The 22,678-nt window shown below is 42.1% G+C and overlaps 2 protein-coding genes across 5 annotated transcripts; both read left to right on the top strand.

Moving 5' to 3' along the window:
- The first annotated feature begins 3,001 nt into the window (after window positions 1-3,001).
- LOC107380228 (tripartite motif-containing protein 3) lies at window positions 3,002-22,536 on the top strand. Of its 4 annotated transcripts, XM_015951367.3 has the most exons (13): window positions 3,002-3,155; window positions 16,179-16,354; window positions 16,432-16,672; window positions 16,772-16,923; window positions 17,021-17,201; window positions 17,286-18,015; window positions 18,090-18,193; window positions 19,292-19,459; window positions 19,627-19,795; window positions 20,249-20,308; window positions 20,497-20,567; window positions 20,767-20,907; window positions 22,154-22,536. In XM_015951367.3, exons 2-13 carry the CDS (start codon window positions 16,209-16,211, stop codon window positions 22,304-22,306), a joined length of 2,316 nt encoding a protein of 771 aa, XP_015806853.1. In that variant the 5' UTR covers window positions 3,002-3,155; window positions 16,179-16,208; the 3' UTR covers window positions 22,307-22,536. The 4 variants fall into 4 exon arrangements, with proteins under 4 accessions (XP_015806853.1, XP_015806854.1, XP_054598622.1 ...); XM_015951368.3 differs by lacking the exon at window positions 20,249-20,308; XM_054742647.2 differs by having other exon boundaries at window positions 16,432-16,923.
- On the top strand, window positions 20,917-22,147 carry LOC129163809 (uncharacterized). Its single transcript, XM_054742649.2, has one exon. It carries the CDS (start codon window positions 21,019-21,021, stop codon window positions 22,123-22,125), a length of 1,107 nt encoding a protein of 368 aa, XP_054598624.1. The 5' UTR covers window positions 20,917-21,018; the 3' UTR covers window positions 22,126-22,147.
- Window positions 22,537-22,678: the final 142 nt, after the last annotated feature.

Below are 22,678 nucleotides of genomic sequence, written 5' to 3'. Positions count from 1 at the left end.
GAACAAAAAAAATTCATTTTGTACAAATGAAAAAAATTGACACTAATTCAATAAAAATAACAAATACATAATTGTTGCAGCTCATTGCTTCATTGGGAACCTGCAAGTTCAATAGTGTTAGTAGTGTATTTTTCTAATTAAGTGTAACCTTGAGGACACAAATTATACAAAGTACGGTACATAAAACTAAAATGATGGTTTATTTATAACTAAATGTATGAAGCATTACATCACATCTCAGCCTGCTGAGAGCTGAAGTTATTCAGGAAATGCCAGTCATGCCAGAGAAGCTTTTATTATGTATGTGTGTTCTGTTCACTGCTGATGCCAGACTGCAGCAGGCATCTTGACTAAACTGGATGCAGTCTCCATGGCAACCCACACTGCAGAATAAAAGCCAGAGAAGGCAGTTTGCCCTTCACCCTTAGCCCCACCCCCAACAAATGCCCCATAGCCTACAGCATTCACACAATACAACACATTATATTACAGATTACCACCTTTTATGGAGCACACGGGGTACTTTTACACTGTTGCATCCCTTCTTTAAACCACATTAAGAAGTCTTGTACTTTTCCTCTTTCTATCTCCTTTTCTTTTTTAAGTCAACAGTTTCATACCAACACCCAAATAAACTGTATCAGTATTTAACAGAAGGGAAAAGAGTTCCCAACCTGGATGCGTTTTTCTACAATCTTTTTATTTATCAAAATAATTATAAGTTTAAGTTCTTTTAATTTTTTTAAATGGCTCCTTTGGGAAATAATGACGAACTAACTATAAAATGTTTAAATAAGTGTGTTAAAATTTTCACATTTGCATGATCATTTGCTAAATAGTCCCAACAAAACTTTGCATACTAACAATTAGATGACCTGTGTGGATTAAAGTGCATCCTTTGCCCTTTTAAGGATGTTGGGTGGGAACTAAAGAAGCCAACCCCTTTGCAGCAGACATAATTTCCTCCAGTCAGATCCTGAGTATGGAGGACTCAAACTGTGGAATGCTCATCCTGCCAAAACAGGAAATAAATAAATACTTAATTTAAAACAAATGTATAAATTAGGAAATAAATAAGTGAAGAAGAAGAAACAATTTTTATATAGTACCTCTGAATATAAAAATCATGAGGTGCTTCAAAACAACAAAATAAAAAAGTAAATTTTTTACATATATCATAATAGAAAATGTGTGTGTGTGTGTGTGTGTGTGTGTGTGTGTGTGTGTGTGTGTGTGTGTGTGTGTGTGTGTGTGTGTGTGAATCATCAACATTAATATATGGACAATGGGTTTCCATAGACTCCAATAACAAGTTTTTGTAATAAAATGGGAGGTGGCCACCACCGCCATTTTGACCTTGTCACAGGTTCCATCAAGCCCAGACAATTCCATAAAAGGGAAGAGAGGAGGAGCTGAGGGTGGGGCTGTAAGGCTGGGATCAAGTGACGACACCCGGTCGAACTAGCTACAAGCTAACCTGAAGCTAACCCAACGCTAATGCGGAGGTGGGAGCTAAGCTAACGGAGGTAGCAACCTAGCTACAACCGGAGTTAACTGTGCACAACACCAGAACTTCTGAGTCAGAGATACGCCGGGCTGACCGCTGGGTAAAACCGAGTGGAACACAGAGGTCTCGGAGACCTCCACAAGCCGGCAGCTGCACAGCAGACAAGCGCCGCTGCGCAGAGCTGCCGCTGGGGAGAACCGGGTGGAAAGGTTTCCATCCCAGAGCTCCACAAGCCGTCAGCCCGCTGTAGCCCACAGAAGCCGCGATCAGACAGAGATGCGCCGAGCTGCGGGGAGAAGTGGCGTATTTTGGCGGTTCTGGCTTGCCATAAGAACCAGCCGTCAGCCCGCCGCAGCACACAGAAGCCGCGATCAGACAGCGATGTGCCGAGCTGCGGGGAGAAACAGCCGGCATTCCGGGTGGAAAACATCTGTCTCCCGAGAGCTCCACAAGCCGATAGTCGGAACCCAGCTCCACCAACATGTTATATTTCAACCCATTTTCTAAAGTGCAGCATTATGTTAAATGCACTGGGTTTTACCCTATTACATTTACATTTCATGGTTAAACAGTACATGTTAAAATCTAAGCTCAGCTCGGCAGTGACCTAAAATACATGAATATAATTTTACTTATCGAAAAAATGAAGTGGAGACTCCTTGGACGCTCTATTAGTGCAATTAATGCCACAGCAAGTCATTTTGTCCAACAATTGCACTAAAAATATCCAAAACAGAATACACAAACACAGATACTCTAAATCCCGGAGCAGTTTCCAAGCCAGACCGAGGCCCTACTGAGGCCTTTCCACGGAGCTAGCTCTGTGGTCACGTGGGTCAGATGCTCATTAATTATACAGAATTTTAGGCTTTTAATACACTTAAACAGAAGAGTGAGATAAAAATTCAGCCCCCTCAGAGTTGTCATGAGTGTAAACTAGATAATTTAAACAAAAAACCTGTTTTGGTACCAGGCTGTAAACATGTTTATTTCTGCTGTGAAATTGGCATTTTTAACAAGGGAGTCAATGAGGATTTGCTCGCTTCTGACACCAGCCCCCAGCGGATGAGGGTGGAACTGCAATTTTTGGTACTTCCGGGTTGGGACCAATTTTAGAGCCGCATTGTGGGGGCTTGGTGTAAATAAAAAGTGTGAAGAAAGAGACAATTGGTAGAATCAGCAGCATGAAGAGAAGGTATTGAGGATAAATAAAAGGATGAGGACGTACAAATGTGAATAAATGATGAGGAAGTACAAATGTGTGTAAATAAATGAATAAGTTCATGTCCAAATAAATAAATCGACAACTAAATCTATTTGGACGTAAATGAATCATAAATAAAGGCGTTTTCTTTTTTGCTTTCCTTGGCAGGATGAGTCCTCCATACAGGACGTCATCTCTTTTGCATAATCTCTGCCCCCTCCAGGATCCTGTGGCTCCGCCTGCCGGCTCTACGGATAGGCCACGCCCCCCCGGGCGCCTTCTCTCCACCACTCCTCTCCTTTTCCTCGCTGTCCCCGTCTTCTCTCCCAGACAGACCCTGCCCTTTCCTTTCTGTCGCCTTGTCTGTGGATTGTGGTTCTGTGCTGGAGGATCGACAGACTGACAATGGGAGCCTCTCTCTGACCCTCCTGCTCGGGAGTTTATGTAAGTGACATTCTTGGCCTCTCACTCCTTTTCATGCGGTCGTGTTTCTGCTCTCTCATCTTGTTTGTGCCTCTACCCGGAGTCCACCATAATGCACTGAACAGAGAGCGGGAGGGAGATGAATAATTAATTACTTCATCCATAACAGCATCGGTGCTTTGATAAATCACTGAAGGGTTTTACTTGTTTTCAAGATTTAAAAAAATCCATCTTATTTTCTCTTATTATCTTTAGCAAATTCATTCTCCTTTATAAATTAAACAACCCACTAATACAGTTGCATTAATCTGCTCTGCTGCTGTGATTTCCTTAGTGCTTCCTGAATCGGTTCTCCATTTTCTGTGCAGCCGGCTGGGTCCAGTGGCAGGTGGGCATCCCTGCTGCAGTCTGAGGGCTGGGCCGTAATCAGCCATGCTCTTTTGTTTAGAGGATTACTGAGCTTTCTTTGCTTGTCTGGTTTGAATTCATATGAAGCCTTTAGCTGGGAATATGCATGTTGCTGGCCTCTGTCAGCCTGTGACTACTTGAATGACATTGTGCTGCAGCAACAGCATCAGGCGATGCATCATGTCTGCACCACTGGCCCGTTAGCAGATGCTTTTGTGCTTCAGTGTGGAAGGTCTTTGTTCTTGAGGATGACTCATCGCTGTGTAAAATCATGGGAAAAGTTTCTTCTATAGGTCAGCCATGGGAGTTCACCGAGAGGTTCCTAGACAGTCCTGGATGCTGCAGCAGAGGGGATGATACTCGGCAGTAGTTGCATGTCTGCGAGGCCTTCAGGGTTACTTTAAAGTCTGCTACTCCTCAGATTCGAGAACCATGTTTTCATTAAAATGCATACCAGGGAGTATGGTGGGATGGATTCAGTTATGCAGACCCTTTTTTGAATAGATCATATTGATGTTTACTGGTCTTGGTGATATTTAAAAGCTTGATCAACACTATTGCATAAAAGTGTGTGTGTGTGTGGGGGGGGGGGGGGGGGGGGGGGTGTCACATCACTGTGTTGTTTACAGTAAAAATAGTCAAAACTGTATTTTTTACAGTTTTAATGGTTTAGTGCTATCTATCTGTAAAAGGAAAATACAGCAATGCCTTTGAGCCAACTTACATTTTTTGAACAAATCTTTGAAATAACGTTACATTTAGACAAAACTTCAATCTCTGCTATGCTGGATTGTCAGTATTTATTATTAAACATTGAATGTGGTCATATCATCCACCTCTATTCATAGAAGGCGTTGTCTGAGATCATTTTATTCTTAGATATTATACAATTTTAAGTTTTATCACGATTTCAAAGAGAAACATGCAAATTGATTTATTTTCTACCAGTTTTTATTCAGTTTTCTCATAATTGGATAAATGATGGTTTTGACCTCCATACAACAACAATATTCTTACTGAAGTAACCCAAAATTTGTATTATTATATATCATTAAATAATCCAAAAGTACAGCCAAACAGCTAGTCTAAGAAGTGGATTAACTCACACCATCTGGTTTAGATCATTTTTAAACCAGGTACATAATTCAGATCAACTTGATTGTGTTCTGTGTTGTTTTTGTGCAGCATTTCACAACAATAAATACAATTATTCAAAGAATTGTCGTGAATAATTGTTTAGAAATAGACCAGTTATGGTGGAGATTTCTTTAAATCTTTTAGGATTTCAACTAATCTTTTTTGTAAAATCACACAAAAAGATAAATGGGGTTTTATGAAATCCATGTTGGTTTTCGTTTCTCTCTCAAATAAATCATTTAATGTATTTTTTTCATGAATTTTAGATTTTAAATCATGGAGTTCTAAAAAATAAAATCCATACGATATGGGTGGGGAAAACAAGCTCAGAGAAAGATTTAACTGTATTTTTGCTGTTTTCAACCATGTTATTATTAAATCAAACACAGTACAATGCAATACTTTTATATTTTAAACAAGTGGTTCTGCAACATGCAGCTCAACTGTAGCATATTTAATCAAATCAACAATTTCAGACCAACACAAAACCCATTAAACATTCTGATCATTCACTCGTCATGCTTCAAGTCCTTTATGCTCTGTTTCCAGCCATCAGGATGATTTATGCACTCAATGCATCACACAGACCAGTGGTAATCAAATCAAGTTAAAAACTCTGTTTGCATAAGATAGGGCATTGATATGATTGTGATGAGTTACTTTGTGCAGAGGTGTGCTCTCCGTTGCTCCTCCTGCAGGAGTTGCAGGCATTGATCGACCTTTTGTGAAAACCTGCAGTGCATGTCGGGCCTGCAGACACACTGCCTGCATGCCGCATTTTTTTCTGTCAGGGTTTATCACAATAGGGTCATGTGGACTGAGACACATCTGATGTGATGTGGTCTACTTTGACACGTGTTCACTTTTAGGTTGTCAGAGTTTAGCAATCTAAAGTCTGCTGACACTTTTAAATGGATACTATTGGAATTAAGGTAGATAGTCCTGGGAAAAGTTGTTCAGGCTAGCAGCATTGTGAAAACAGACCATTTAAAGGTCCAAACCCTTTATTTCAGGCTCCTCCTTTAAGTTATTCTTCCAGAATACAGGGAAACGCCAGAGGCAACAGATACTGTCAAACAACCATAAAACATAACGTTATCTTACCTTTTCGACCTGTTGTTGACACCTTTTCTGCCATAATTTCTAACATGACGCACCAAATTATAGTCGCAGAGCCTCCAGGCTTCTGATGGACGTCTAACCTGGTGCAGATCAGGAGTTCTCTGGACTCTGTCCCCACAGAAGGTTGAGGGGCAGAAGCGACTGGGATCTATATCAGTTTGTCGAAACAGAAGGATGCTTTAGCCACACTCCAGTGGAACCTCTGCAGCTCCGGCCATTTGGCCATTCACAGCTCTCTGTTAGGTTTGCATCTTTTTTGATGATGTACGGAGGACTGTCCTGTTCACTGATATGTGTAGCGGTCCAATCACATCGCTTTATCAGTCAGTTAGGCAGGAAGTTAGTGCAACTGATCAAAACTAAGATGGCGACGGCTCTGCAGCGGTCCAATCACAGCACTTTGTTGGTGGGTGGGTTGTTACTGCGATTGAGCAATCAAACATCCCACTTCACATCTAAGAGCTGTCACTGGGCAGTGTCCAGACCATATATTCACAAATACTATAGCTTGCCATGCTAATTGCTGGGACCTAGATCTAAGGACCAATGGGAAGGACTGGGGTTACGCTGGAAATGCCCTTTGCCACTTCTGTTCAGGCTACATGACTGTATAATTGTTTTGAATGCTAACTAATATAGCTAGCTCTGCTCTGGCTTCACATCCTGTTCACCTGCTCCAAACCGAGAACAATCGATTTGTGCACAAAGCGGGGTATGTGCAGAGGGGGTTTGGTTAGAGGGCAGTTTGATGGATGGATCAGGATCCAGTCATTAGCAAGGGGATGTTTACAATGATTGCAGGAGGTTTTTACAGGATTGTACGTTTCAGAGAAAATCTCAATTATTGTTATTGTTTTTTTTTAATAGGAAATTTAATTTATTGGTTGTCATCGTTATGTGAAGAGCATTTCTGATAATATGGCACAAAAAGCTCTGCAAGAACATCTTCTATCCCACCTTACTGTCGTATAAAATCTCGATGAAACTTAGGAAGCAAAAAAGTGGAAAAATTATTACACAATCTTCAGAAAAAAAGTAAATAATAGATGAAATAGCATCTTATGTTTTTTTTCCCATCATGCCACATTTTAACATTCATTACCTTGACCCTTCTTACCTTTCTTTTCATCTGATGCGTTGAAGTGTAGCTTGTACATTTCAGTAGCTGTTACTGTTATGTGAATAATGACTGATGAGTCATCATGGCTCCAGGCACCCTTAAAGGCTCTTCAGCTGCTCCTTATATATATATATATATATATATATATATATATATATATATATATATATATAAGAATGGAGCTAGTCTCATTCATTATTATTTTTATTTTCACTAACAACATCTCTAACATATTGTTTTAGTTGTCAATAGTTTTAGAAGTAACTCTAATTGTCGTCATGGTAAACGCTTGATTATTTCCATGCATCGTTCCTTAACACTAAAAGCATCCGAGGCTGCAGGGTACAGGAACAATTACTGCGTGAAGACACATGAGTAAGTGGTTGAAACGCAAACTGCGGTCTATTTTTGAACACCATCTTGACAGCACATCAGAGAGCCAACATTTCTGAGTTGAGATCAGCGAGAGTTTTGCCAAAGTTTGCCTGTCTAGTACACGGCGTGAACAGCTGAAATAAACTGTCCCAGGGTTTCTCGCTGCTGTGCCACAAACAGAAAATATTAACGCAAAAACAAAAGACATATTCTAACTAACTGTCTGTAATTCAACATACAAGTGAATAAAATATATTTGAGGGATTGGCTGTGATAGAGATGTAGAAAAAAGACTAAAAAATTGAGTTAAGATTATGAAAAAAATATACATAAATATCATGATATTTTTATGTTATGATACTGAATTGATCTTTAAAGAGCAAGTCACTCCAAATCAACATGTTTTTGCTTATAAACTATATAAATGGGTGTCTGATCGTGCTGTAGACAAATGTATTCAATAATTCGGCATTTTAGTTAAAATTTAAATATTCTGCCTAAAACTGTCTGCGATGCACCGTCGTCAGGTTAAAACTCTGCAATGCATTTGAATTTAAATCTGCCATCGCTATTGGCTAAAAGTTAAACTATGATGTTAGATGGTACATTATGATGTCACAATGTCGTGAGTGTGTGTATTTGTTAGTGACTCCGCCCTCTCGGTCTGCTAGGCAACAGCATTTGTTCCATTATTCAAACAGGAAGTGGGAGTTGAGTAAGAATCTGGTCGTGGGTGACTTGCTCTTTAAAAGCAGTGTATTGTCTTATTTTAGCGAGAATTTGCATGCAGAAATTTACTGTGTTGCTTTTGTGTGGTGCAATTCAAACGCAGACTGCTAGGTGGCCGCGGTTTTCACCGACTTCACTCTGATGGAACATTGAGAACTCACGATAACAATGAACGTGTCTTGGAAATATCCTGCCTGTGTTTTTGATGGCATGGTAAAATGGTAAATGGCCTGTATTTGATATAGCGCCTTCTAGAGTCCTGGAACCCCCCAAGGCGCTTTACCACACAATCAGTCATTCACCCATTCACACACTGGTGGGGATGAGCTACGATGTAGCCACAGCTGCCCTGGGGCGCACTGACAGAGGCGATCATGTCTAATATAATACCGATATCGGTTAATGCAATAAACGCCGTATCAATATCAGATATCGATATTGCCCAAATATTGATATTGATATCAATGCATCCCATTGAAAATTTTTCATGAAAGTAAGCTTATTTGTTTGTGTGTGTGTTAGAATCAATTCTACAATTTAATCAGACTTATTTAAGTGCTCACATTAGCTGATTGGCAGCAGATCTTTTTCCACTAAATGTGAGTTCTCAAGTGATGGGAACATTAAAACAGGGGCGAGAGGATTAGATCAAACATCTGTTTAGTCTCACAGATGTTTTTCATCCACAAATATCTGAAGGTCACAAAATAACTGGTTAACTTGCAAAGAAAATAGCATTTATCAGATTAGTGTATTAAGGGATGATCAATTGAATTAATGCGAGATGCTTAATTTTACAATATCGTTGTGTGCAATATCAGTATTGCATAATATTCCAGTAAACTGCAGGTGCAACAGTGTGATTATCAAGCAAACCCAGTATTTTTAATAATGGTTTGATCATGTGTGTAAAATCTGTTAAACTCATTTTATAAGACGTCCTGCATGATATTTATTCATTTGTTTGGAAAGAGAGTGCTAAAGGCTGCAGCCAGCCCGCCGAGAGGGGAGGAGCCTCAGGGCTTTGGCTCATCCAGCTTCCTTCTGATGTCACTGTTCATGCAGTAAGGAGAAATCTTAGGGAGGGGAGATAGGGGGCTGGGGGTGCGGAGGGTTGGCCTCGTTGTGTGGACAGTGAAAGGGGCTCGATGAAGGCCTTCTGTTGGGAAGGGCAACAATAGGATTTATGTGCCTGGAAACATCCTTGCAAGATGTTCGCGGTTGAGTTGGAGGCCCGGAGAAGCGACGGGGGGCATCTACGACATAAAAAAGTAAAACGATAATTAAAAGGAGGGGAAGATGAGAAGAGGGTTAGATATCTGAGCAGAACTGGAATGTTATTGTTAGTGTCTGCCTCTCTCTGCTGTAGAGGGACAGCTGCATCAGAGGCCAGGCCTGCATGTGAGACAGACAGCACACTGAGTCTCTCCTAAAACAGAGAGAGACAGACAGGTGGTTCCTGAACTCAGCCTGCTATGAGTCAAGGGAAGGAACTAGAAGGAATTTGGGGAGTGGCCTTTTAAAGCTTCCCTTTTCCTCTTATACTCTCAAAGAAAACCATCTCAGATGTTTTTGTTAGAGCACAGTTCCAAGCTAAAGGTGGTCCAGATCATTAGACTGAACCAAGGTCAGCTCAAGAAAATGGTTTTAGATGGCAATATTAACAGTTCGTGCACAAAAAGCAATAGTGAGGGTCTGCTGCACTGACATGACTTAGTCTTAATGAAGACAGCTGGGTGTTCCTTTGGTTTACTTACTAGATTGAAGGCAGTACATTAATATTTTATGTTTTACACTGAGTGATTATGTAATAAACGCTGCAGCACATGAATATCAAAGACAAGGACCGAGTCTTGTCGTTTTTGCTTTTACCCATCAGAAAAATCTTTATTTTATCATGCAAGTTAATTGCATCGTCTTTTAAATTCTTGTTACCGAGTCCTGTTATATTGATTTAGCTGAGTTCATATTGTACATAATTTCGGATAAGTTACAAACATTCAACCCCTTCAGAGTTGCCATGACGGTAAACTTGGCCCATTAAACTTAACCCCCAGAGACCCACGGTTGTAATATTACAACATCAGATTTAAGTCTACAAAAATAAACCTTCCCCATTTTTTTCTTTTTAAAACCACATTTACATTGCTAATAGGTCCTATTGTTCAGTTCTGCAACACTATTGGCTGTTAAAATGTGTAAATAGGCCCGTTTATCTGGCCTCCTAGAACAACATGTGAAAAGTTAAAAAAAGATTTTGCAGTTGTTTTCTAAATTTGGGTTTCTGGGGGTTAAAATGTTTTTTGTACCAGACTGTAAGCATGCTTATTCCTGCTGTGAAGTTAGCATTTTTAACACAGGAGTCAATGGGAACTTGCTCCTTTCTGGAGCCAGCCCCTAGTGGATGAGAAGGGAACTGCACTTTTTGTCACTTCTGTGTTGGCTTCACTTTTGGTTGGCACAAGTTTCCTCCTTGGGGAAGCCATTGCCTTAAAGCTCTGGGGTCTCATTTATAAAGCTAGCTTACATACAAAACGGGGTAGAAAAACTGCATAAGTAACTTACACTCAAACTTTGGTATTTATAAAAAAACGTAGCGAAAAAATGTGTGCAACTTTAAGTTGACTAAGAACCTGGCTTACGCAGTGCTGCTGCTGAGAAGGATAAAATTATGAATTCCAGCAGCATTAGTACTTGTACTGCTTCATGTGCATACAGAACAACAAACACCCCCCCCCCCCCCCCCCCAAACGCACACACACACACACACACACACACACACATTTTATAACTGAGACCCCTGGTTTGTAGCGTGGAGTCATCAAGAAGGGCAGGAGGAGAATGGCTATAGGCCCCCGCCCCATCTGGCAAGCCATCCTATATGTGCGAGTATGTAGTCTGGCCACAACCCATGGGAAGAGCTCAGTTGTTGGGCAGAATCTATGGTTGCCTTTCAAACTTTCTCCGCATGTTATTGGACAACAAACAACGTGACATACTCACCGCCACGGATGTCAGTCAACATGGCAGTCCGTCATACACTGTCGAAGAAGATGCAAATACATATTTTTTCTACATAAAGTACCTTTATTTGCTCTTGACTCAAAGAAAAGCCCAAGTCTAAAGCAGTTTCAAACAAGCTGCCACACTGTTGTATCAGTCCGCCATGTGATTGGCATAATACAAAACTCCTTAGACCAATGATAGGTCTGCAGAGGCTCCTTTGGAGCATAGCTAGACCGACCTGCAGAGCAAAATCATTTTGCTTTGGCGACTGTCTTTCTAGATTTCTATGCTAGTCCATTGTTACAGTTCTCTAAAATACAATAACTTAGTTTACCTGCCCAAAACAAACTTGGCCAACTCGTCATCAGTTTAAGTGGTGATGCACTGATTTGAAATGTTTGGGCCGATATCCGATATTAAGATCACTTTTATGGCTGATAACCAATATTTGTCGATACCGATATACTGACATGAATGCTTCTAGAATCAGCAGATTTTGTATAGAATAAAAAATGATTAAATCTGAATTTACGTTATTATGTACACACAGCACACACATTTACGGTTCTGAGATGATTTCATTCACTGTTCACATGATTAAACAATTACACACACACCCACCCCCCACCCTCTGAAACAGGCAAACAAATGGAGACGAGATGGAAAAAATATCAGTTGTTAATATCGGCTCTGTGTTATTTATCAGACAGATACCGATATGTTAAAAAATGACTAACATATATATTGTCCATTCCTAGTTTTAAACCCTTGTAGCTTCCTCCATCTTAACTCTTTCGCTGCCAGCCATTTCCTGATTGGTAAAGCTCTTACCTGCCAGTGTTTTTCACTAAGAGTCACAGAACGTTGCGCGCTAGGATGATGTCGACGCCAAAACAACCAAAACAAAGCGGAGACTCACCTCTTACATCAGGAAGAATACACGTGTTTTGAGCTTTATCCCTTCTTTCATTGTTCCGTTGTTGAATTGTGATCGGCAGAAGCTTTTCTGGTTTGCGCTAGGGGTGCTCCGATTGATCGGCCACAGATAATTATCGGCCGATTTTCCTGCAAAAGTGTGTGATCTGTGATCGCCGATCACTGCCTTTCATTTCCGATCTGGCACTGGCGCTTACTCTTCCCGGCCGGTAGTTCACCCTTCTGCTTCTCCCCGCTTACTGCGCATGCGCGTGGCGGCAAACCCGCAAAGACAAACATGTCTGCCGTGTGGAACTTCTTTACGGTGTGCGAGAGTGATATTAAGTTTGCGTGTTGCAACACTTGCAACGAAAACATACCCCGCGGAGGAAGCACTTCAAAAAAATTCAACACAACGAATTTGATCCGACATTTAAAGACTAAACACTTGGCGGAGCATGGTGAGTTTATGAGGCTCACCGCAGACAATGAAAAGAAGCCTGCTATTGCAGCCACAGTCAGACGGCAGCTAACGCAGCTGACGCTTGGAAACACTCGCCCATATGAGCGTGACAGTCAAAAAGCTAAGCAAATTACCCGTAAAATCATCGAGTTTATTGGACTAGACGACCAGACTTTTTCAGTTGTGGAAGATGCCGGATTCCGCCGACTACTAACCCACTTGGAACCTCGCTACATGCTACGGGGACGTAAATATTTCGCCGACGTAGCCCTTCCAGAGCTCCACCAGACAGTGTATTCTTTCATCGAGGGACTCCTTAAAGAAAGCGTTTCATCCTCTGTGAGTTTCACAAGTGACATTTGGAGCTCAGATGTCAGTCCTGTGTCAGTGCTGAGCTTAACAGCTCACTGGATGTATCTGAATGTATCCTTGGCTACTTAATTTGATTTAGGCGGTGATGTGAGATATTGACTTTTTTTGCACTATTTGTAGCCTAAAGAGAGCCTTAATGTTTTCAATTTCATATAAATTGTTACTGATATTACATAATTTGAAGTGAAGTAAAACCATGTTTTTTCTGAATTAATATGTAACACATGCATTAGAACTCACCATAGCTAAATGAACAATTTACAGCCAATCTATGTAAATGGTATCGGTAATCGGCTGATCGGCCATGATCGGCCTCTTGGCTGATCGGTATCGGTGATCGGCAAATTAAAACCTGATCGGAGCATCCCTAGTTTGCGCCTCACTTCTTTTACAGCAGCGGCCCAAAACGATCTCCTAACTCATGGATTTTCTGCTTCCTGATCTCGTGACATGTGACGTATGCGGATGAAGATCGGCTTTAGAGCTGAGATGTTTTGTTCTCACGGTGCGGGAGCTCGTTCCGATGCCCACACAGTGAACAATGCAAATGATGACTTTAGTCGTCATTGGCAGTGAATGAGTTAAAAGTGTCTCCACTGAAAATGTCTCCTCGACTGTTGTGAATGTCTCATGGTGAGTTTAGCTGAAAAACTTTTTAACTGTTTACATATTTTTTTAGATTTAATATGTAACTTCTGTTCTTGTTGCTTCATTGCAAACCTCCAGCTTTTTCTTCTTTGTTGGTGTTCTAAGCAGGCTGGGACGTGTTATTGCTGATTAACAGCTCCCTCTAGTGGATATGCAGCTCTATTGGTCATCACTCTAGGTTTACGTAAACGATTCATTTTGCATTAGAGGCCAGAAGAGGGGCTTGGAAATATAAATCATGAAATATTACAAATTTTATATTATAAAACTGGGATTGTACGGAAAAGGATTAGGGCCACGGAAAAGAAATTTTAAAAAATTAAAAGAAAGAGAATTCTGACGTTTTTATCAGAACCATTGACATATAAATATTGGACAATGGGTTTCCATAGACTCCAATAACACGTTTTTGAGGCTAAATGGGAGGTGGCCACCACCGCCATTTTGGCCGTGTCACAGGTTCCGTCAAGTCCAGACAATTCCACAAAAGGGAAGAGAGGTGGAGCTGAGGGTGTGGCTGTAAGGCTGGGATCAACTGACGACACCCGGTCGAACTAGCTACAAGCTAACCTGAAGCTAACCCAAAGCTAAAGCGGAGGTGGAAGCTAAGCTAACGGAGGTAGCAACCTAGCTACAACCGGAGTTAACTGCACAACACCAGAGCTTCTGAGTCAGAGATACGCCGGGCTGACCACTGGGTAAAACCGGGTGGAACACAGAGGTCTCCCGAGAGCTCCACAAGCTGGCAGCCGCACAGCAGACAAGCGCTGCTGCGATCTGAGATGCGCAGAGCTGCCGCTGGGGAGAACCGGGTGGAAAGGTTTCCATCCCAGAGCTCCACAAGCCGGCAGCCCGTGCAGCAGACAGAAGCTGCAATCAGACAGAGATGCACCGAGCTGCGGGGAGGGGAGAAATGGGTGGAAAACATCGGTCTCCTAAGAGCTCCACAAGCCGATAGTCGGAACCCAGCTCCACCAACATGTTATATTTCAACCCATTTTCTAAAGTGCAGCAATATGTTAAATGCACTGGGTTTTAACCTATTACATTTAGATTTCATGGTTAAACAGTACATGTTAAAATCCAAGCTCAGCTCGGCAGTGACCTAAAATACATGAATATAATTTTACTTACCGAAAAAAAATGAGAGAATCCTTGGACGCTCTGTTAGTGCAATTAATGCCACAGGGAGTCATTTTGTCCAACAATTGCACAAATAATTTCCAAAAAAGAACGCACAAACGCTACAACTAATGGTCTAAGTTGAGAGACTGAAAATGACCGAACAGTTTTCAGGCGAGGCCGAGGCTCAGACTGAGGCCTTTCCACGGAGCTAGCTCTGTGGTCACGTGGGTCTGATGCTCATTAATTATACAGAATTTTAGGCTTTTAATACACTTAAACAGAAGAGTGAGAAAAAAATTCAGCCCCCTCAGAGTTGTCATGAGTGGAAACTAGATAATTTAGACAAAAAACATGTTCTGGTACCAGGCTGTAAACATGTTTATTTCTGCTGTGAAATGGTATTTTTTAACATGGGAGTCAATGAGGATTTGCTCGCTTCTGACACCAGCCCCCGGTGGATGAGGGTGGAACTGCAATTTATTTCATTTCTGGGTTGGCTTCAATTTTCCCGCCGCATTGTGGGGGCTTGATCAGAACTCTGACTTTTTTTCTCAGAATTAATGAAGCCAGAATTCAGAGATTTAAGTCAGAATTATGAGGAAAAAAATCTGAATTATAAGAAAATAAGTCAGATTTCTGACAAAAAAAATGTCAGAATTCTTTCTTTTCTTTTTTTTTCCTTTTCAGTGGCCTTAGTCCTCTTCTGTAAGAATGTGCAGTTTCATCATTTTACAGGTATTTAAATAACATTTAACTATGCACCCCAGCTTTAATTTACAATTGCATGCTGTGATCACAATACTTTCATTTCCAAATTGATTGAATTTGCACAATTACTTGCTCTGATCAATTGAATTTGAAGTATTTCTTAGAAAAAGGATGCATTCCCATTCCTGCAAAGTAATACACTGGCTGAATCCTAATCAGTTAAAGAAAAGCTTTTCTTGTTTTTAGGCTGCTTTGAGTTTGGACCCGTGATTCCAACCATGCTGTTTTCACCACAACCTAATGATCCATGGTGTTTTCCTTCTGATGTTGCAGAAAAATTATAATGGACACAAAATCCTCCTTTATGTTCATCTGTTTACCAAAACCTCAGTGTACATTATATTACTTTATTTAGTCTCTTGTGCTTCCGTGCAATATTACAGATGTACGCCGCGCCATAGACGTGCTGACCTAATCTGTGCTTGACCCGGTGATACAGTTTCATATGACGACAGAGACCCAGCATGACATCAGCTGGTCTGAACGTCAGGTGAATCATAAAATGACTCTCTTTAGGGTGAAATACAAGCAGCAGTGAAACAAAGGATTGGCCGGTTAAAGCCCACGGATGTTGAGACACGGATATGATCACATGCTTCGTTTTTCCATCACAGGGAGATTCTTTAGTCCTGAAGTCATGTGAGCTGTGGCTCAGAGGCTCCCACTGCTGACATAATTTCTGAGAGCACAAAAAGTCAGAGAATACAGAATTTAAAGGAGGTTTTTATAATGCCAACAGAAAGATGACTCATGTTTTCCATTTGCTCAAGCAAATGCGCTCTCCTCGCCCTGTGTGACTGTTTCCTTCAGGGTTTTTCTTAACACTTCCTCTGTTTCTTCCAATTCATATGTGCAGGCTAATTGGTCCCCCCCACTCCGCTTTTGAATGTCAGTCATTATGGCTAAGCGTGAGACCAGCAGCACCAGCCCTGTCGTCAGGCAGATAGACAAGCAGTTCCTGGTCTGCAGCATCTGTTTGGACCGTTATCACAACCCAAAGGTTCTGCCCTGCCTGCACACGTTCTGTGAGAGGTAAGCTCTCTGTGACGCATGACGATAATGCTGAGCTTTCAGACTGTTATTCACAGTTTGATTTCTCTGTGTCGCAGATGTCTGCAGAACTACATCCCTCCCCAGTCTTTGACGCTTTCCTGTCCAGTATGCAGACAGACGTCCATTTTGCCCGAAAAGGGGGTTGCAGCCCTGCAGAACAACTTCTTCATCACAAACCTGATGGAAGTGTTACAGAGAGATCCAGAATGCAGTCGGGCCGAGGCGTGCAGCGTCCTCGAGTCGGCCACCGCGGCTAAAACCTGTCAGCCCCTTTCCTGCCCCAACCATGAGGGCAAGGTAAGAAAAAAAAACCCAACTTTTAATGATTCATCACACATTTACAGCATTTACCCACTTTTGCCCTCTATGGTTTTTGTTCCACTGCACCATCTACAGGTGATGGAGTTTTACTGCGAGTCATGTGAGACAGCCATGTGTCTGGAGTGCACAGAAGGGGAACACAGGGAACATGTGACGGTTCCTCTGAGGGATGTGCTGGAGCAGCACAAGTCGGCTCTTAAAAATCAGCTTGACACGGTGCGCAACAGGTACGACTCTCAGGGATTTAACTAAAAAAGGACATTTGTAGATGGGCCGAAAGAAAAACGAGATCAAGTTTTAAACATTTTCATCTGTGTTGGGCAGGCTACCTCAGCTGACGACGGCCATAGAGCTCGTAAATGAGATCACGAAGCAGCTAACAGACAGGAAAAATGATGCAGTGACCGAAATAAGTAACACTTTTGATGAGCTTGAAAAGACCTTGAATCAGCGCAAGACTGCTCTAATTACTGAGGTGGAAAACATCTGCAGTGGAAAGCAGAAGGTCAGAAAACCTCCGGAAGACGCAAAAATCTTCCTCACCTTTCAGTGCTTAAATATCACTGCTTGTCTTCTTGGACTTTTCTAGGTGCTTCAGACCCAGCTGAGCTCTTTACTTCAAGGCAAAGAAAACATCGAAAGCAGCTGCAACTTCACCGAGCATGCTCTCAGCCACGGCAGCGCCACCGAGGTCCTGTTGGTTCAGAAACAAATGGGCGAGCGCGTCAGTGCTCTGGCAAGACACACCTTTCCCGAGCATCCTCACGATAACGGACATCTGGAATGCCAGGTCGAGACGGATGGACTGAAGCGCTCCATTCAGAACCTGGGCGTCCTCATCACAACCGGAGCAGTTGGCCATACAAGTGTCGCCACCGGAGAAGGCCTGCGACATGCCGTGGTTGGCCACCACACCACCATTACTGTCACCACTAAAGACAAGGATGGAGAGTTGGTGAAAACGGGGAACGCTGCTCTCAGGGCAGAGATAGTGTCCGCGGATGGAGTGCGCACTGAAGCTGAGGTGGTGGACAACAAGAACGGCACCTACGAGGTGGGATATACCATTCGATCTGAGGGAGAGTTCACCTTCGCTTTGCTGTTATACGAACAGCCCGTGCGGGGGAGTCCATTCCGCTTGCGTGCCGTCAAGCCGTCAGATGTCCTGCAGTCGCCAGACGACGTAAAGAGACGAGTGAAGTCACCGAGTGGAGGAGGAGGTCACGTTCGACAGAAGGCTGTACGCAGGCCCTCCAGCATGTACAGCACCACCAAGAAGAAGGAAAACCCAATCGAGGATGAATTGATCTACAGAGTCGGTGAGTGAAAAACTAAACAGAAAGAACAACTTGCAAGGATGTCTCACCGCTGAAGCCCTCTGATGTGTTGGCAGGAACAAGAGGGCGAGACAAAGGAGAATTCACAAACCTTCAAGGCATCTCAGCCTCCAGTAATGGGAGGATTGTAGTTGCAGACAGCAACAACCAGTGTATACAGGTTTGTGTTGAGCATTCTTTAAAGCAGGGGTGTCAAACTCAAACTCACGCGGGGCCGAAATGAAACTCTGGGACGGAGTCGAGGGCCAAACTTAATATTTTTTGAAAAAGTGACGGCAAATTTGCACATTTTCTTTATCAACATATATGCAATTTTGAACCTTTAAATTTGGAAATAAACTTATTTCTGCATTAACACTGAATGTGGGATAACCAAATTACACACGAGCAAGTCAGTTACAAATAAAAGGCATCAGTGGTATTCATTACTTGTGGTATAATCAGCATTTTTAAAATCTTTTGAATCTTTAAATCTTTTAAATCTTTTCTCACGGGCCAACAACAACAAAAAAATATCATTTTATCTTAAATGAAAATGCAACATCTCACCTGTTAAGTTTCATGTTTTGGAGCAGAAAAAGAGCATAAAACTAACATATTTAAAGCTCAGTTTGCTCCACTGGTTTACTGTGATGCTCACCTGTTCCAGCCAGATACCTGCATCATGGGGTTGATCTGAGCTGAGGAGGACACTCCTGTTGTTTTGTTCACCTTCATCATAATAATGACAACATTAGATGACAACAGGTGCTCACATACGTTTGTGCTGCTGAACATGTCTGAGCAGCTAGACCACGTTGTTGTGTGTCGGGGAGGAAACACGACAGCAGCCACAGAGTCGTGCTGGTTTGAGCGTGTCGCTGCTCGCTGGAGTTATATCGGCTCTGTCTGGACGTTAGTTGGAAAACTTTCTCTTTCAGTCGTGAACAGATTACTGAGTGGCTAGAATCTCCGTTTCTGGGCTTCAACGTCAGAAAATAGCTGAGTGAACTCGGCGCTGAGTGAGAGGAGTGTAGTTTGTCCGAGACAGCGGAGCTGCAGACACCCGGCAGCAGGCGCTGGAAAAAACACAAAGGAGGGGGAGTCTTTGCGGTAAAATCGGCCAGCGGGCCAGTTTTAATATATTTTTGATATTTATCTCGCGGGCCACATAAAAATGCTCCGCGGGCCTTGAGTCTGACATATGTGATTTAAAGTGACAACATCTTTAAAAAAAACCCATTAATTTCAGATTCTGAGCACTCTTCTATTTTTCCAGGTCTTTTCCAATGATGGACAGTTTAAGATGAGGTTTGGCGTGAGAGGTCGATCACCAGGCCAGCTGCAGCGCCCCACAGGTGTAGCTGTAGACATGAACGGTGACATCATTGTAGCCGACTACGACAATAGATGGATCAGCATCTTTTCCTCAGATGGCAAGTTCAAGGTGAGAAACGTTAGGCAAACGGGCAACAAAACACCCGGAATGTCTCTAAACTGTGTTTTTAATTGACTCTTAATTTACATCGAAGGTTCAGAACCTGAAGCAGCCTTGCAATTTCGTTGTGCAATGACAAATGAAGACTTCTGTTCCTATGTATTTGGCTTTCACAGAATAAAATAGGTGCCGGAAGACTGATGGGACCCAAAGGTGTGGCTGTAGATAAGAACGGACATATCATCACTGTTGATAATAAAGCCTGCTGCATCTTCATCTTCCAATCCAACGGGAAGCTGGTGACTAAGTTTGGAGCCAGGGGAACTTCAGAGAGACACTTTGCAGGTAACGGGTGCAGATTAGAAAAGATGTCTGTTACACAAAGGAGCTGGTGTCAGCTCATGTGATTGGGCCAGATTTATGGATTTTAATGTTGTTTATGCAATCACCTTGTTTTGAACACCCTTTCATTTAGAGTCTAATAAGTGTGTGCATGTTCATCAGCTTGTTTACTTATGAGCACGCAGTCACTTGTTTGCCTTTGTTGCTTTAATCACCTCAGACTGTAGACATGCACCCACCCAGTCAGCTGTAAAACAGAGCAGCTATTGGGAGTTTCATATAGTTTCACAATACACATCAATGCATGAAGCAATGTGATGTGTTTCTTAATGCATCCCTCAGGTTTATGTAAAAGGACAATTCCTGGTGTTTCCGGACCTTAAAGCACTATTTTAAGTTGTAACTCACCCGTTCTTTCAGTTTCGTTGCTCACTTGAACCTCTTGTTTTCTTTTAGAGAAAAGTGGTGCAAACATTGCACTGGAATCAAAGCTAAGTAAATCTGGCCCTGTTTTCAGTAAGTAATCATTTCACCGTGAGAGTGAACTGATAACCTAAATCTTTATTAGATTCTATCTGTGAATTTTTTTTTTCATCTTGTTTTAGGAGTTTAGAAAAGGAGAGGAACTTCCTCCTGCACGTTGCAAAGCATCTGATGACTCATCGTTTCTCTTTTCCTTTTTATGTGTGCTTTGCTTTTTTCAGGTCCTCACTTTGTGGCTGTAAATAACAAAAATGAGATTGTGGTGACAGACTTTCATAACCATTCAGTCAAGGTATGGGTTTCTGCAAAATATTGGAACACTTTAGGTCACAGTAAAGTTAAAATGATTTGTTCTGTTAAAACCAGAAAAGGTGGATTCATTCAATCCGTTGAACCTGATTAACTGTTGCTTTCTGTTTTAAATGCACATTTTCTATTATTAGCAACAGTGTCATTATCCTAGCCTTTACTGTGCTTAATCTTGTTGACAGGTGTACAATGCTGATGGGGAGTTCCTGTTTAAATTTGGCTCCCATGGAGAGGGGAATGGCCAGTTCAATGCACCAACAGGTGTGGCTGTAGATGCCAACGGAAACATAATTGTTGCTGACTGGGGCAACAGTCGCATCCAGGTAATTCTGGGAAAAAAAAGAATGAATAAAGATTTCACCTAACACTACGGAGCCATTAAGGGGAAGTGAGCAGGTAAAAAGTTGGTATCTTGTACACAGCAGATTTTTTTCATGAGCACCAGATTGTATCTCTACCGCACCAGGTCCAATCTCAATCACACCAGACAGGATCTCGTTTATACCAGATATGATCTCATCCACACCAGATATGATCTCATCCACACCAGATATGATCTCGTCTGTACCAGATATGATCTCATCCACACCAGATATGATCTCATCCACACCAGATATGATCTCATCCACACCAGATATGATCTCATCCACACCAGATATGATCTCATCCACACCAGATATGATCTCATTCACACCAGATATGATCTCATCCACACCAGATATGATCTCATCCACACCAGATATGATCTCATCCACACCAGATATGATCTCATCCACACCAGATATGATCTCGTCTGTACCAGATATGATCTCGTCTGTACCAGATATGATCTCATCCACACCAGATATGATCTCATCCACACCAGATATGATCTCATCCACACCAGATATGATCTCATCCACACCAGATATGATCTCATTCACACCAGATATGATCTCATCCACACCAGATATGATCTCATCCACACCAGATATGATCTCATCCACACCAGATATGATCTCATCCACACCAGATATGATCTCATCCACACCAGATATGATCTCATCCACACCAGATATGACCTCATCCACACCAGATATGATCTCATCCACACCAGATATGACCTCATCCACACCAGATACGATCTCATTCACACCAGATATGATCTCATCCACACCAGATATGATCTCATCCACACCAGATACGATCTCATCCACACCAGATACGATCTCACCCACACCAGATATGACCTCATCCACACCAGATACGATCCCATCCACACCAGATACGATCCCATCCACACCAGATACGATCCCATCCACACCAGATACGATCCCATCCACTCCAGATACGATTCCATCCACACCAGATACGATCCCATCCACTCCAGATATGATCTCATCCACACCAGATATGATCTCGTCTGCACCAGATATGATCCCATCCACACCAGATATGATCTCATCCACACCAAATATGATCTCGTCCACGCCAGATATGATCTCGTCCACACCAGACATTATCTTGTTCACACCAGATATTACCTTGTATATGTTGTCTAATTACCTAAACTGTCTTCCTGTCTTACAGGTGTTTGACAGCTCAGGGTCTTTTCTGTCCTACATCAACACATCAGGTGACCCCCTTTATGGCCCCCAGGGCCTGGCCCTTACCTCTGATGGCCATGTGGCAGTGGCGGACTCTGGGAACCACTGCTTTAAGGTCTACCGCTACCTGCAGTAGAGACCCGAGATGGCTAACCCAACCACTGCGATCACTGATGACACAACAAATATATTCCACTGGGTGCAATGAAATTTCCAGTACAGCCTTTTGATGTGCACATCGGCATATTTGCCAGACACAACAGCCATCCTGTTTTAACTTTTTCGATGTGCATTGAAGGTTGATCCTTTACTATGTAGCGTCCTTTGAAACCAAGGAAATCTACAGACAAGTTTTAGAGAATGTGCAACCACATTTTAGTGTGATTACTACAGAACTAGGTTTTCTGTGATATCTGACACCTTAGAATTTAGACTGAAGTATTTAACCAGCCAAAACCTGCATGAAGTTTACATTTCTTTTTTTTTCTGAGTTCATTGACAACAATAC

This window comes from Nothobranchius furzeri, chromosome 13 (assembly GCF_043380555.1).
Source record: "Nothobranchius furzeri strain GRZ-AD chromosome 13, NfurGRZ-RIMD1, whole genome shotgun sequence".
NCBI classification, from domain to species: Eukaryota; Metazoa; Chordata; class Actinopteri; order Cyprinodontiformes; family Nothobranchiidae; genus Nothobranchius; species Nothobranchius furzeri.
Note: the sequence above shows the minus strand (reverse complement) of the source record. Positions and strands in the feature narration are given on the sequence as shown.

Coding starts and splice junctions, on each gene's coding strand:
- LOC107380228 (XM_054742647.2), top strand. CDS start 16,209: ATGTCAGTCATTATGGCTAAGCGTGAGACCAGCAGCACCAGCCCTGTC. Junction 19,796..20,248: donor TTCAGAGAGACACTTTGCAG/GTAACGGGTGCA, acceptor GTTTTCTTTTAG/AGAAAAGTGGTGCAAACATT. Junction 20,908..22,153: donor GGGGCAACAGTCGCATCCAG/GTAATTCTGGGA, acceptor CCTGTCTTACAG/GTGTTTGACAGCTCAGGGTC.
- LOC129163809 (XM_054742649.2), top strand. CDS start 21,019: ATGAGCACCAGATTGTATCTCTACCGCACCAGGTCCAATCTCAATCAC.